At 51.5% G+C, this 16,291-nt stretch overlaps 1 protein-coding gene across 14 annotated transcripts in view; it reads left to right on the plus strand.

Moving 5' to 3' along the window:
- Positions 1–15,833, plus strand: part of PTK2 (protein tyrosine kinase 2) — a 207,804-nt gene extending 191,971 nt beyond the window's left edge. For all 14 annotated transcript variants that reach the window (XM_061123123.1, XM_061123121.1, XM_061123124.1 and 11 more), the window contains 6 exons: positions 3,314–3,376; positions 6,035–6,074; positions 6,397–6,503; positions 10,309–10,464; positions 11,774–11,854; positions 14,610–15,833. In XM_061123123.1, coding sequence (XP_060979106.1) covers positions 3,314–3,376; positions 6,035–6,074; positions 6,397–6,503; positions 10,309–10,464; positions 11,774–11,854; positions 14,610–14,822 — 660 coding nt within the window. In that variant the 3' untranslated portion in view covers positions 14,823–15,833. The remainder of the gene's footprint in view (positions 1–3,313; positions 3,377–6,034; positions 6,075–6,396; positions 6,504–10,308; positions 10,465–11,773; positions 11,855–14,609) is intronic.
- Positions 15,834–16,291: the final 458 nt, after the last annotated feature.

Below are 16,291 nucleotides of genomic sequence, written 5' to 3' on the forward strand. Positions count from 1 at the left end.
GAAGGAGTACACCGTGAATTTCTCCAAGGGCTTCTGTCTCCTATCAGCCGGGAGGCGGTGCTGCTGAGAGTCTAGGACTCTTAGACCATGCACCTAAGCCAGAATACCTGTGGGCCGCTCCTAACCCTTTTTCTTTTTCTTTTTCCTAAACCATTTTAGACCTGATACTCTAGTAAAATAAAAAGCAGTTACTAGAAAAAAGGAAAATTTTTTAAAGATATAGAAACTTTTATTATGAGCTCCAACAGATCTAAAAATTACTATTTAGATTGCTCTAGAAATTTCGTCCTCTGCTTCTGTCTCATCATGCCCCGGTACCAACAAGTCCTTCCTGACCTGCCCTGGTCCTCAGGCTGTGCTGGGCACAGACCTGCCACACCCTTGGTCAGCTTGCATCCTTCTGGAGGAGTCACCTTCTTCTTTGAAAACTTAACGTTGCTTTGTCAGTAGTAATTCCCAGATTTTTTTCTAATAGATCAGAGTCAGCAGCTATTTAGCGAAGCATCCAGTTTTAGGCCCTACCTCGTTGTGTGAGGTGACTTTTTATCGAGCACTTTGGAGAGTCGCGCATCCCTCAGGTCCCTCCCCTCTGTTGGCACATCTTTGTCAGGGTGGCAGGCTCTTGCCTGGAGCACAGGGCCACGACCTACAGTGGGATCTTGGTGGCATGTCCCACCTCCTTCTCTGATGTCATGCAGCCCATGCAGTTTCTGAGATGGCTCCACAGCGGTGAAAGCTGTCCTGCAAACCAGCCAGAGAGAGCCAGCAGGCTTGACTGGAACCTCAGTGCGCCGGGCAGACCTGCTTTCCTCTTGGGTGCTGCTTTCAAGGAGAGAAGCTTTGCTCCCTGTTTATTTTGGTTGCTGTGCGCACAGTCATTCTCTAATGCAGGGCTGTGCTGAAGGCAGGGTTTTAACTTTAAAATGAGAATGTTTTGAGTATACAAAGGCCGCTTTGTGTTCTGAGAAAGGAAATGAACATTGGAGCTGTTTTCCCCCTCGTGGCAGTGCCAGCTAGCAGGAGTGGAACATGAGTGTCAGGATGGGGTCAGAGGGTCCCAGACAGGACTCTGCTCCCAGCCAGGCCACAGCCCTTCGAGTTTCCTCCATGGTCCAGGTCTGAAGACAAGGTGGTGTATGGGGAGAGGACTTCAAGTTGGAAGTCTTCCTTCAGCATATATTTGCTAAACATCTCGTATGTGCCCATTTCTGTGCCAGTTCAGTTCAGTTGTGTCCAACTCTTTGCCACCCCATGGACTGCAGCACTCCAGGCTTCCCTGTGCATCACCAACTCCCAGAGCTTGCTCAGACTCATGTCCATCAAGTCGATGATGCCATCCAACCATCTCATCCTCTTCTCCTCCCACCTTCAATCTTTCACAGCATCAGGGTCTTTTCCAAGGAGTCAGTTCTTCACATCAGGTGGCTGAAGTATTGGAGTTTCAGCTTCAACATTGGTCCTTCCAGTGAATATTCAGAACTGATTTCCTTTAAGATTGACTGGTTGGATCTCCTTGCAGTCCAGGGGACTCTCAAGAGTCTTTTCCAACACCACAGTTCAAAAGCATCAATTTTTCAGTGCTCAACTTTCATTATAGTCCAACTCTCACATCCATACATGACTACTGGGGAAACCATTTCTGTGCCAGGCACTTACTTGATCCTTATAACAGTCATTTGGGTGAGGCCCTGGATCAGGAGAGGTGAAGCCCCTTGTCCACGGCAGCTTAGCATCCGTGCAGTGGGAGAAAACAGATGTGCCTCTTAGGGAAGGGGTGCGGAGGCCCAGCAGGCGGCACTTCGCTTGTTGGCTGGCCGCGGGTTTTCAGTGATGTCAGCGGTGCTGGGGCACGGGGCCTCATGGACAGAGGCAAGCGCGGGACAGAGGCAGCCTGGCGGCTGACGCGCTCAGCTTTTCGGGGAACTGCTCAGGAATTTAGTCAAAGGTTTGTACACAGAGCTCTTCACCCAGAGCCTGTTCATGCAGGTGAAATTTTGAAAATAGCCCAAATGTCCAGCAGATGGCAGCAGGTGAGCCATTTATTGTGCTTCCCACGTACATGGCGGTCTCAGTGCTTTGCCAGCATTACCTCGCTTAATCCTGACAATGATTGGGGTAGTACGTGGCGAGTGGTGTCACCTCCCACCCGTGTTACAGATGAAGAGGTTGAGGCCCGGGCCACACAGCTCGAGAATACCAGGGCCTGACCCGAGTCCCACACCCTACGTGCATACATTGCTCTGCTTTGGCGGCATTTTCTACTCTGCGGACAGTGGAGGTTGAGTGCTTTTTTCCCTTTGAGAATGAACTCGTACATCAGATGGCTGGTACCAGCGCCCAGGCTGCTTCCACCTTGTTCTGTGTGTGACAGCATTCACACTCTGCAATACTGTGCAACATTATCCCATGTTTGCCGGCTTCCACTGTGTGATGTCGTATGAAGGCTACGGAATTATGACACGGTCTCACTTGAAAGCACATGTAAGCAAAGCGAGACACACAGCTCATTTCTCCATCACCACCTCTAACAGGTGCTTGTGGCTAGTGTCCTGTGCCAGACCCTCATCAGGACGTTCTTTCCCTAACAAGGGTAGTTTTTCCTGTGTGGTCTCTGCCAAATGCAGGGTTTCTGAAAGAGACCGTGGACTGGTGGAGACCAAGAAATGCGTGGTCAGCCTGGAGAGGGCAAGGGAAACGCACCCTGAGATGGGCTTTGGCCAGTGTGTCTGGCATGGAGGGGCAGGTGTCGCTGTGGCTGCCTGTGGGCTCCGTGAAGTCCGCACCGTCATGGGCAGGCTGGGGCCACTGTGCGGCGTTGTTTCTGTGAGGAGGAAACCCACCAAGCTCCACGCCCTGACGGCATGTGGCCTACTTTGTTTAGTCTTCTGTCAGTGAAATTCACCTACTATTAAGTCGGGATTCCTCTGTTTGGCTTCGAATTCTGGATGCGCCATGGGGGGGACCATCATTGGACCATTTGCTGGTTTGGCGAGACAGCCAAGTAGGAGTAAGCCTCCACCTGCCGGGAAGACGGCATTGGTGCCTGCTCCCAGGGCAGGGGTTTCTCAGGAAAGAGAGTGCATTGCTAGGAAGAGAGGTGAGGCCCACATCTTCATGTGCCACGTGGGGCAGGGCACAGGCCAGTTCTGTTAGCTGTGCACTCTGCTGGGCCCGCTGACCTGCACTTGTCACCTCTGGGCTTTGAGAGTTTTTCTGAAACTGTGGGACTTTCAACTCTTCAAGATGCTTAGTACAGAAATACACCAGCAGTTTTCAAGCCAAGAATGAAACTGCTTTGCTTTTGTTTCTCCAGAAACCTGACGTGCGGCTCTCTCGAGGCAGCATCGACAGGGAGGACGGAGGTCCTCAGGGCCCGGTAAGCAGCTGCCCGCATCCTCGTGAGGACCTGGACCTCTTTGTGTCGTGGGATATCCACCCATTTTAGTATTTGTCATACGGAACACAGTAACTCATTCCATGACAAACTGGCATTCCAGCCAAGGTTATTAAAACACACTGTACACAAAATTTCTCCCCCATTACTAATACGGTCTTTTCAGTAGTAAGCTGAAATATTGAAATACGTACACACATTAACTGTTCCTACAACAAGTTGTCATCTGGCCAAATTTGTATGCTCTTGTTTCACGTTTTATAAAAGTTTCCACAGTCACAGAAAATTTGTTAGGGTTAGGGTTAGGGTTAGGCATTTTCTCCTGGGTGTTGTAGGAGAAAATGCCTGATATTCTCTTTGAAGACCTAGCTTATTAGTATTCTAAATATATTTAAAGCCTGCTAGAAATATTCCCTGTTCTTTAGGGGAGAGTAGTTAAAATTATTAGGATTTCGATCGGCGTATATCTGGTTAAAATAAATTAAGAAAAAAATAATAAAAAAAAAGAAAAAAAGAAATTCCCAGTAAAAAAGGGAAACTGCCACTTGCTGGGTAATGGACTTAAGGAGATAAATTTCCACCCTGGTAAGGCTTCCGGATAGATATAAACCACTTCATTTCTAGACACACATGCCTGCCTGCGTGCGTACATATGTACAGACATACATGGAAACATACATACGTGAGACCAGGTTGTCATCCAGCTCCAGGATGCAGTTCTCCCTAGTCTGTGCTGTAAGGTCCAGCTCCCCCAAGACCTGGCCCCTGGGAGATGTGGCCAGTCACCAGCACGTGAAGGTTTGGCCTTCACCATCACACACACACACACACACACACACACACACACACACACACACACACAGAGCTCTACAGGGTGTTGGGCGTTCGCACACGCGCGCACACACACACACACACACACACACACACACACACACACACACACACACACACACACACACAGTGGGCTCTGCGGACAGAGTGTTGGGGTTCTTTAGTCCACATGTGCAAAATCACATGGTCCCCCATTTAACATCTGCACACAGTGCTCCTTCCTTATGTTGAAAAGATGACATACACCTGAAAGCATTTTCCTGTAAGAACAGGAACACAACGAGGATGCTGACTTTCCTCACATTTATTCAACATAGTATTGGAAGTCCTAGCCACAGCAATAAGACAGGAAAAAGGAATAAAAAGAATTCAGATTAGTAAAACTGTCACTGTTTGCAGATGACATGATACTGTACATTGAAAATCCTAAAAATGCCACCAGAAAACTATTAGAACTCATCAGTGAATTCCATAAAGTTATAGGATACAAAAGTAACATGCAGAAATCTGTTGCATTTCTCTACACTAAGAAAGAACTATCAGAAAGAGAAATTACGGAAATAATCCCATTTACCACCACATCAAAAAGAATAAGATACCTAGGGATAAACTTCATGTAAGGAGACAAAAGACCTGTACTTTGAGAACTGTAGGATGCTGGTGGGAGAAACAGGACAACACAAATGGCCGAGAAGATAAACTGTGGTTTTTGGACTGGAAGAAGGAGTGTTGTTAAAATGACCAGTGCAACCCCTATCAAAATACTAATGACATTTTTAACAGAACCAGGACAAATACATTTAAAATATGTATGGAAATACAAACGACCCTGAGTAGCCAAAACAATCTTGGGAAAGAACAGAGCTGAAGGAACCACCCTTCTTGGCTTCAGACTATACTGCAAAGCTGCAGTAATCAAAACTGCAAGGTCCTGGCACAAAAACAGGCACACAGGTCAGTGGGACAGAACAGAGTACCCTGAAATCAGCCCCCACACTATGATCAAGCAGTCTTCAAACAGGGAGTGTGCAGTTACCTGGTGGAAGCTGCTGTGGCCCTGGGTGAGGAGCAGTTGTGGCCGCGTGTGCTGTCTCGTGCTCCTTGTGTTTTAAAGAAGTGGGTCTCTGCTCAGTAAAAAGTAAATCACCTTAAAATACATGTGTTTTAACCAGTTTATTGTTTTAGAGTCAGCAAGGCAAGTCTCTTCAAAAGTAGGATAGGATTCGGAACATACTTCTTTTCATTCAGTCAGCCTAGGATAGGTGGCTCTAATCGCAGCTGTGGGCACGACAGCCTAGGTGAGGGCTGGTCGTCTGTGTGCCTGCCTGTTCATCCTGTCCCTGGGGTGGTCTGGCTTCCTGGCTTGGCCTGTGGCTAGTGCAGAAGAGATGGGGGTGTCACCCCAGGTCCTTCAGGTGGTAGTGAAAACATAGATGTCCCAGTGCTGTGAAACCTCTTCTCATCACTGTTGTCCCCAATGGCACCCCTTCTTGTAATGGGGCAAGGCATGGCGGGGGGCATCCAGAACAGATTTCACACTCCTGTAGGCCAACTGGAGACGTCTGTGGACATGATTTCTTTCAAGAAATTCTGAAATTGTGACCGCCCTGACCCCACACCCTGTGGGCGTTATCTGCTTATCAGCCTAACCACCCACCCCCACCGTGCAGGCAGGCCCCTCCCCCATCTCGGTCTTTGACCGCAGTGTTCAGCAGAGGTGTCCAGGGTGGTGGGCAGAGGGTGGGCGGGGCAGCCGTTGCCTTGTGGTGCACCCTACTGCACTGACCCCGCATCTTTTTTTCCCCACAGACTGGCAACCAGCACATATATCAGCCTGTGGGCAAACCAGGTAAGTTAAGAAATGGATTGCACGTCACAGTTTGTGTAATTTGGAGGGAGTGGGTTTTTGATGTGTAGTTTCTTAGCTTTGGAATGCCTCATGATGCATTTATGCTTCTCCCGCTGCACATGTGATGTTTACCAAATTCAGCCCACGCCTAGAGTACTGGAAAACAGGAGTTACCACTCTAATGCGTCAGAAACGGCCTCCCCCACCTCGCAGGGTGCCCTCTCTGAGACTAGCACCTGTTCTAATAACTCCGTTTATTTGGAAGTCATTTCCATCCTTTCCGTTAATGGACATTACTCAGCAGGGCTCATTCCTTTACCAGATCCTGCAGCGCCACCAAAGAAGCCGCCGCGTCCCGGAGCCCCCGGGCACCTGGGCAGCCTGGCCAGCCTCGGCAGCCCCGGGGACAGTTACAACGAGGGAGTCAAGGTGAGCGCCTTCCATCCCCGGTGACGACCCTGTGATGCTGTGCAGCAGGGTGGGTGGGCTCCTACGTCAGCTCCAGACCCCCCTCGGAGTCAGGACCAGCTTTGCTGGGAAACTCTTCCTGTGTTCTCTCACGTGATAGGGCCTCAGTCAGATCCTGTCTAAAGGTTGTTTTCTTACCAGACAGGATGTTGCTTTGAGGTAAAGTGCTAGGATACCTTCTGATGGTACAGATGAGTTGAGCCCAATGCCTGGGGGACACGCGACCTTGAGCAGGTGCAGTCTCTCCAAGTTCATCCGCGTGGCCTGGGGTGGGGGGCGGCGGTTTCGATGGAGGCCACAGCTGTGTGTGCCCAGCAACATGTGCTGGGGCTGCAGCTGCCTCCGCTGTGTGCCCACTCATGGGTAGGGGCACCTTCACTCCCCGTTAGGTCAGTTATCTCTCAGAATATATCTCTAAAATCAAGATGGTGTGTTGATTTGGTTGGCATTTTTTCCTTCTTCATGGTACCTAGAAAAAGGTACACGTTAGAACCCAGTAGCTGTGGGATCAGTCTTGATAAGCTGTGTTTCACCAACAACCACCATTTGTTGAGTGCCCGCTGCTGTGGCAGAACCTGCCCCATGTATTTTAAACCTTACATCAGCCTCACAGGAATGGTGGTCTTAACATTTTTCTAACCTTTCACGTGCGATGCCCCAGTTCCCAGAGGTTAAAGGGCATTTCAAGGGTACAGCTTCCCTGTAGCTGACCCAGCATTTAGCCGCAGACCTGGCTTTCCGTCCACACGCTGTGTGCTGCCCCTCCAGGTTCACACCAGAAGCCAAGGGGCTGATTCCTCACAGAAGCAGGAGAGTCAGAGAGGTTGCCCAGGCAGAGAAAACATCCTCTCCAGGCGCGAGTCAGCCTGTAGCCTAGAGGCCGCTCTCTGGGACCAGCCCGGCCCCTATAGGGGCAGCGCGGAGGTTAGCACGGGCCCAGAGGCACCCCTGTCCAAGGGCAGGTCACCAGCAGCCGGAAGCCAGAGTGCTGGTCCTGGGGACGGCCCGGGGCTTGGCTTCCACAGCTACCAGGCCTCCAGGCCTGTAACTCCACTAGCAGCACAGAGGAGCAGAGAGGACAAACCCTTTCCTAATGTGGTTTCTTGACTTGAATTTTAAAAATGAAGAGAGAAACAGGGTTAGTGAAATTTTTTCATTTTCATAAGCAAAAGAAGAAATTTTCAAAATGGCTTGTATTGTGATGAAAAGCCAACTTTAAAAGTAGATCAGATACCAGCTTAGACCTCTGACCTGTGTTCATTTTTAACATGTGGACTAACGTATGAATGAATATAATGGGGAAATACACTTGTTACAGGATATATATAGGGTACTGAACAAGTAGAAGTCTTTGTGGAAAGAGTGTGCTTACTTAAAATACACTCTGATTGATAAGTGTGAAGTATTTATCTCTAATCCAGTCTGAAAGAAATGCTCTCTTTATTATAATACAGAAATGCTTACCTTTACCTGATATAACTGGTATTCATCCAAATAATAGCCAGAAACCAGTGTCAGTTTCTGCTTGGTGGGTTTACATTTTGGCTCTGAATTACCAAAGTCTTCCAGGATGACCCCTCTCACCACGAGTGGTTGGATTGCCTGTGTCTCTGCGGATCAGTGGTGTGTCCTAACCTTCTGCCAAGGGCCTCCCAATGGTCAAGCTCCAAAAAATAGGAGGCCAGTGCAGATGTCTGCAAAGCAAGCTGGTGCTTTGGGAGGGTCCTCGGGACTGGCCCCTGGCAGCGTGGTGACTGTGCTACCCTCACAAGAGCTGGGCAAAGGATAAACACAAAAGAACAAGCTTTGAACAGAGTAGGACAGACTGCCCTCTCCTCCGGAGTCCAGAGTCGTGGTTCCTTGTCGGAGCCCCGGTCGCCACACCTGAGGAAGCCTGCCCTCTGCACACTGACTAATGCCCTTTGAGCCGGCTCTCCTGCCATGTTCGGCGTCTCAGTGCCAGCACCTCAGCTCTCAGAAGTGATACTGTTGTGAGCAGCCTCCCTCTTTTCAGTGCACACAGCGTGGAGGGTTGGACCTCAGAATCTAGGATTCTGCTAAATTTCTATACCAAAGGGAATAGAATTCAGACAACTCTTAAAAAAAGGTCAAGAAATCCATATTTCTCTCAATTAACTTTGTCGGTCATATTACAGTAGAATAGCTTTAAAGCTATAGAGAAAAGAAAACATTAAATAAAATTTCTAGGCTTAAAGGAAGAACCCAACCATAAGAATTGGTTCAAATGAGGGGTATTTTTTGTTTGTTTGTTTTTAAATGAAGCTCCTGGTGTCTTTAAACACAGCCCCCAGCCAGGCATCTCTACCCTAGCGGGACGGCTGGGTCGAAGCCCGTTTCCGAGGATGTCGGATGTTGGGGGGAACTCAGGGACTGAGGGTGTGCTGTTCCCCCTGAACCTCAGGAGTCCAAGGGGCAGTGTTGTGTGAACACAGCATAGATATGCCTCCTTGCTTTGTAAAAGACCCCCAATTCTATGGATCCTTGCACTGCTGCCAGATTGTCACGCTCGGGCTTTGCATGTGGTTTTCCTCATTTATTCATGAAAACAAGCATGGTGCATGGCAGACCCCTGCTGAATACATGGGTGCCCTGAACAGACTGCCTGGCGGCTGCGCTATGCTGACCAGCGAGCCAAGTCGACAGGTGGAAACCTGCTTCTCTTGTTCTGCTCGTGTGTTTTTACGGGGGTTTTGTCTGCTGCCTTTATTAATACTGTTTTTCTTTTTTCCCTTTCTCTGACAAATTTCTTTAACTTGTCCTCACCTTCCGTTCGACAATAGCCATGGAGGGTAAGCACATGGTGTCTGTGTGTCTGTCCAGCTCTCTGTCACACCCTGCTCTGCATGCAAATCTGGACCAGGAGGCGGAAAGCCTGGGGAGGACGCGTTCGCTTGGTTTGTCCCCAAAGCAGCACGTGTATTTGCCGCAGAGTGAGCCACGAGCGTCTCTGCAGTGGTGGAGCACTCCTGTCGCTTCCTGTCCCGGGGCTCAGACATGGCCCCCAGAGCTTGAGGCTGAGCACTGGCCATAAAGGACAAGTGCTGCGGCCGTCCCTCGGTCTTGTCAGGATAGACGCATGCTGTCCTTTCGTGCCTGGGTGGCCAGTTTGACTTTTAACGCACTGGCGGTTCCTCCGAGGCCTCGGCACAGCCTTCAGGGCTCAGGTTCTCTTGGACAGCCTTGCTGAAGCCTGTGTGCCCAGGCCCTGTGGCGGGCACCTTCATGTCTATGCCTTGTTTCACACCCATCTCGACTGTGGGTGAGGGAGCAGGGCCCCCCACCCCCCGCCCGCCCACCCACAGAGCAGCACCCGCATGGCTTCCACTGCAGCAGCGCTCAGCACGCAGATGGTGTCCATTTAAAGAAGACTTGCACTTGTCCACTTGTTATAACCATAAATCCTCAGAGAGGCGTGGGGTTCCCGGGTTCTTCCTCTCCTGGTGAATGATTTCGGGGGCTTAGGGCAGTGAATCACCTCTCTGAATGAACCAGGGCTTCGAGTGCAATGCGTGCGATTCCCTCTCATTTCCTTTAACTGAGCTCAAAGTTAGAAAAAGTTGTGCCTTAGTCATTTGTCACTTGGATGAACTGCTTTCCATCATCCTCAGACTGAAGCGTGTCCCCTAGGACAAGACCCCTTAAGTGATCGGCTCTGATCTCTCTTAAAGACCCTTCCCAGCCACGTTACGGTGATATGACGCCATCTGCTGGACGAGGGAAAGATAACCAGCTTCTGTTTTGGCAGCTTCAGCCCCAGGAGATCAGCCCCCCTCCCACCGCCAACCTGGACCGGTCCAACGACAGGGTGTATGAGAACGTGACGGGCCTGGTGAGAGCGGTCATCGAGATGTCCAGCAAGATCCAGCCTGCCCCGCCAGAGGAGTACGTCCCCATGGTGAAGGTGAGCTGAGCCCTGTCACGCGCATGGCAGCGGGTCCCTGTGCCCCTCAGTCCATCCACCCCACCACTTCAGAAGGTCTGCACCGCCCGGTGACCACTGCCGTTCCCGACCTCGGTCCCGGAGCGTCCTGTGCAGAAGAGTCGTCAACAGCGGCTGCTGGTTCAGGTGGTCTTGGGTGAGAACAGCTGCAGGAGGACGCAGACGGTCTGGTGCCGCCACAGTAGGGGAGGCGGTTACGTTGTTAAAGGGCCAGACAGGTAACCTGGGGAGACCCTGCTTTCAGCTCTGTAGGGCGTTCACCCAGAAGTGGAATTGCTGGATTTTGTAGTCATTCTGTTCCCGATTTATCTTCTTTGGAGAAATGTCTGTTCAAGTCCTTTGCTCATTTTTTAACAGGATTGTTCCTTTTTGTGTAGTTACAGGATTGAACAACCTTTTTAGTGTACCAGTGAGCCATCTCTAGAACAGCTGTTTTTAAACCCCAGTGTGGAATAGCTGCTTGGAAGTCATGCTATTTTGTGGACAGCCCAGTTACTCCATTCTGATTGAGTTTGTAGCCTATTCCCATGGCAATTGTAACCAAAGTTCTTAAGGGTCAATTTGCAGGAACCACAGGCATTTTTTAAAAAATTCTAATAAAACGCAACTAGATACAAAAGCAATCAGGATTTTGTACATAATAAAACTTTTTGGGGTGATTTTGTAGAAGCTCCTTTTTTAACTGTATTATTCTGGCAAAATGATACTTTTTGTATATTGATCAAGTGGTAATAACCAGCCTGTCCTTACTGGTCTCATCCATGCTGCAGGCATAACTTAACACTTGAGTCCTTACATAGTTGATCCCCATGGCGTCATACCGTTTTTAATTACCCTTGGCCCCTTAAACCCCGAGTGGCCAGGGGAGGGCTGTTGTGCCCCATGTGCATAGGGGATGAAGCCCCAGGATCAGCGTGGCCCCCAGAGCTGGTACCACCTGGCCTTTGCGCCCACGTGTGGCAGTGGCCACACCCTTCCCGTCCGCCCCTCAAGGCTGTGGAGAGCACCGGGGAGAGAAAGTCTTTTTGCACAGGCAGCCCACTTTCCCTACCTGAGCCCCTGTTCCCTGGACAGAAGAGCAATGTGTTCAGAGATCTGAATCTGCCTCATAACGAGATCAGGCTCAGGACTGTGGAAAAGAAATACAGAAATTTCCCCCAAAGTAGTGGAAAGGAAATGAAAGTCCTGTCACTGGAAGGAGACACCAGCACAGCTGGCATGGAGCTGCCTGGTGTGCATCCTAATGCTGGTGTGGTCTCTTGTCTGTCAGGAAGTCGGTCTGGCCCTGAGGACGCTGTTGGCCACGGTGGATGAGACCATCCCTGTCCTGCCTGCCAGCACCCACCGAGAGGTAGGGCCTCATCCAGGGGGCAGTGTGTGGGCCCTCGGGGCTGCGGTGACCGCTCTGCGGGGCATGACCTTCCGGCCAGTGCCCCAGATGGGGACTCTGAGGACCAGCTGTCCATCCTGAGGGCCCCGTGGGGTGACTGGCGCCCGTACCGTGAAGAACGGGACGTCCTGAGGGTGGGTGGGAGCACGGGTGTGGGACCGCAGGCACCATGGGGTCCTCAGGAGCACGGATGGAGCACAGGCTGGGCCGGGAGAGGCCTCCTGCCCGCTTCCTCAAGTTCCTCTGTGAGCGATCCTGGATTCCCACTGAAAGCAGCGATATAAAAACCTGTGACCAGTAAATAAGTCTAACGTCTGGGGTCTGCAACTGGCCCTGCCCACTTCCCTCGCCTCGCCGCTCCTGTCTCCTGCGTTCACTTTTCTGCTTTCTCTCTTGGGGCCCGTGGTCTGTCCTTCAGCCCAGCGGGCCCTGTTTGTTTTGTTTTTTTAGTTTTTTGTGTTTCTTTACTTTTTATTTTGAAATGATTTCAGACTTATAGAAAGTTTCCAGAATAGCACCACGAGTTTTCAGGTCCCCCGCCCCAGTCTGCCGCCTGCCCTGTGGGATCACATTTGCAGTCTCTGCGTGTCTGCTCACTCGGCGTCTGTGTCTCTGGGGCCCCCTGGGAGGGGCTGCACTTGTCGTGCCCCCCGCCCCCTGCCTGTGGTGTTTCTGCTCGCCTTTGCTGACGGCCGGGCTGTTCTCTTGCTCCGCACGGTCACCACCACCGGGGTTTCACGCCGACCGGCAGGCTTGTCTGCTCAGCAGGTCGTGGTCCGGCTTCTCCCTTTGGTGGGTGACAGCCTGGGGCTCACGGGGCCCCTGACACCAGCGTGTCTGTGTGCTTCTCCGGGGTCAGCTGCTCGGGCGCTCGCTGTCCCCCATGATGGGACCAGGCCGTGGGGCCCTGGGTCCCCCCTCCCTGCTGCACCCCCTCGGGAGGCCATTTCCCTGGCAGCCCGCCCAGGCAGTGTCAGGACGTGTGGGGCGGCGGGGTGCAGCACCTGCACGGGGTCTTCTGTACGTGTCGTCGACTTCCCTGCATGACACCACTTAACGTCATTTTGGAAAATGGCTCTGATTGGCTGTCCCCGTGTAGCTTTATGTTTCTCTCCAGTTAGGAGATTAGCTCCTTTGTCTGCTTTATTAGACCTTTAGTTGGTTTTCTACAATGAGCAAGAATTTTGCACCAGAATGAGGAAAGTCCAGGTACCAGAAGCGAGGAAACAGTAGCCCACCAGACTCCTCTGTCCGTGGGAATTCTCTAGGCAAGAATGTTGGACTGGGCAGCCATTCCCTTCTCCTGGGGATCTTCCCCACCCAGGGATCAAACCCAGGTCTCCTGCATTGCAGGCAGATTCTTTACCGCCTGAGCCCCCGGGGAGGCCCCACATGACCAGGTCTGACTGCAGCCGTGGCTGCCAGGCCTGTCATGGCCCCTCCCTGTCGCTGGCTCTCCTGCTTCCTCTCCTGCCTTCCCACCTGTCTACCTGGCCAGGTGCCTCTGGACCCAGTATTAGCATTTCTCTGCTTCTCCTGCCAGGAGTCCCGGAGGCCACCCCTCATCCCCCGCCCTCAGTCCTGACTCCCCGGTGAGACCCCCGGATTTCAGAACCTCCCTCCCTCCGACCTCGCTCGCCACCTGCCCCCCGCAGCTCTTCTCTGCTGCTCTGAGTGTGACCATCCCAAGGTGTGCCCCCCAGTGTGTGTTCACAGACACCTTTTCTCCGTGGCAGTCCTCCTGACACCCACAGATCCCAGTGTTTGAGGGCCACCCCCCAGGCTGTCAGTGGGCCTCCCTCTAAGCCCTGGGCGCAGGCTCTCTGCGGGAGTCTGCCCCTACCACACGTTCTTCCTGTGGCGTCAGTGGGACCAATGTGCACCCACCACCCTGCCCAGCACGAACCACGTGTACACACATGGGTGCATGCGCGTGCACACAGGCAGCCTGCTGTCAGCCGCACGTCTTAGGTCAGGCCTTGCTTCTCCATCCGCACGGCCTCGCTCCTCTTCCCTGAAGGACCACAGCCCCTCTCAGCTGTTTGCGCTGCCTCCAGGCTCTCCACATTGTCGGTTCAGCCCCTTCATGCACCAGTGCCCTCTCTGGGTTGCGTCATTCCCCTTCCTGAAACCCCTTGGGCCTCCCTGCTGCTGCGTCCCGCAGGAGCACGGTGAGCGGGGGGCTGTGAGGCCCTTCACGGTGGAAGCCAGCAAGCGGGTGCCGTCTCGGCCAACTGTGGGGGCGCACCCCTCTGTGGCATCTCTGTTGCTCTTCAGAGCTGTGACCTGCTCTTCTCCGGGTCCATCTGTGTGGGGTGATTTCTCTGATCATCTCTTGTGTCCACAGCTCCGAGGGCCTTGTACACAGTAAGTGCTCGCTGACTGTTTAAAGAGCAGGTGGATAGATCACTGTCTCGCCCAGGGCCTCTTCCATCCCTGCGGCCTCCACTTCGCCCTCTGATCTGTTTGGAAGGGTCTGGAGTTGACATCCAGTTGGGGCGAGGCCTGCTGACATCCTTGAACTGCCTCCCGTGTAGCAAAGGAAGGTCCCGCGGCGGGCGCGGCAGAGGCATGCAGGCCTGAAGGGGGAGACCCACTTCCCTCTTGTTTCCAGGGAAGAAAGAGCGTTTCTTCTCCCGGAGGCACCTAAGAAGAGCGCCTAGGACCCCCTGAGCAGTGGCCACAGGCAGCTCTCCTGACCCTCTTGTCCTTGCAGATCGAGATGGCCCAGAAGCTGCTGAACTCTGACCTGGGGGAGCTCATCAACAAGATGAAACTGGCCCAGCAGTACGTCATGACCAGCCTGCAGCAGGAGTACAAGAAGCAGATGCTGACGGCCGCACACGCGCTGGCTGTGGATGCCAAGAACCTGCTCGACGTCATCGACCAGGCCAGACTGAAGGGCCTGGGGCAGCCGAGGCCGCACTGAGCGCGGGCCTGCCCCGCCCCCACCAGCAGCGAGGCCCAGCCTGGCCGGCACCGACAGCATTTGACTGACGGCTGCTTGAAAATCTCACATAAGTTTAACTGCGTTCTGATTTGGGTTGTTTTTGTTTCGGCTCTTTAATCATGGTGTTCAGATAAGTCCGGGATCCACAGTGTGGCGTTCTTCTGAGAGTAAAAGTTGTATGTGAGAAGCTCTTAAAGAATGATGAAGGACAGGCTGTGCTCGTGTCAGGATATGCTTTCGTGGAAACAGCCAAGGTGGTGACACGCTGATTCCTGAACTGGCCAGACCTCGCTTTGGAAGAAGAGGAGGAAGCGGAGGGTTCCAGGAACCATGGGGCTGAGAAGCCCTTTGCCAACCGCAGACTTGCGATCCAGACTGGAATTTTTGTCGTCAGAACACTCTACAGTTGCAATATGCTAATACCACTTTACAGAGGAAGAATATAAAAGCTATATTTTGAAGACTTGAGTCATTTCAGAAAAAAAAAAAAACTACAACTCTCTCCTCCTTCCTGCCTTTCACTTTCATGTGGGTGTGTGAAACATTTGGTTGGAAACTAGCTGTAGAACACACTAAAAACTTTTGTCTTTTTTCACCAGAATAATGTGCCAGTTTTTTGTAGCGATGTTATTTCTCTCGGAAGCAGAAATGCTTTGTACCAGAGCACCTCCAAACTGCATTGAGAAGAAGTTCTGGAACCATCCCTGTTTTCCATTTTTATATAATTTATAAAGAAAAATTAAAGCCATGTTGACTATTTTACAGCCACTGGAGTTAACTAACCCTTCATTGTGTCTGTCTTCCCAGGAGAGAATTGGGCGAAACGGAGATTTGGTTTCCCTTTGATGTCCAGTTTTACCATCCATTCTGTTAAATAATTTTGAAAAATACACCCTCCGTTTAGTTTGTTGGGGGATATAAATTATTCTCAGGAAGAATATAATGAACTGTACAGTTACTTTGACCTATTAAAAAGGTGTTGCCAGTAAAGTTCTTGGTGTAATATCCTTTCTTCTGGTTCTGTTCCTTCAGATCATTTGAAATTTCTCAGATAACTTGTCAGATCAAGTAATATACAGGCAAGCTCCCAAAAGTTATTCATTTCTTTTACACTCTGTCTTTTTGACAAGTCAAGAACACCACTCAAAAGAATGGCCCAACGTAAGTTAACCTTTTCCTCCATCTTCTTGGTGAAACAAGAAGCCAAGCTCTGCATGCTTGCCGTGATTGCTACCTGTCTAGCAGTGTCGGGCGGAGAAGGCACTGGCAACCCACTCAGTACTCTTGCCTGGAAAACCCCATGGGTGGAGGAGCCTGGTAGGCTGCAGTCCATGGGGTCACTAAGAGTCAGACACGACTGAGCGACTTCACTTTCACTTTTCACTTTCATGCATTGGAGAAGGAAATGGCAACCCACTCCAGTGTTCTTGCCTGGAGAATCCCAGAGA

This window comes from Dama dama, chromosome 21 (assembly GCF_033118175.1).
Source record: "Dama dama isolate Ldn47 chromosome 21, ASM3311817v1, whole genome shotgun sequence".
Classification (NCBI taxonomy): Eukaryota; Metazoa; Chordata; class Mammalia; order Artiodactyla; family Cervidae; genus Dama; species Dama dama.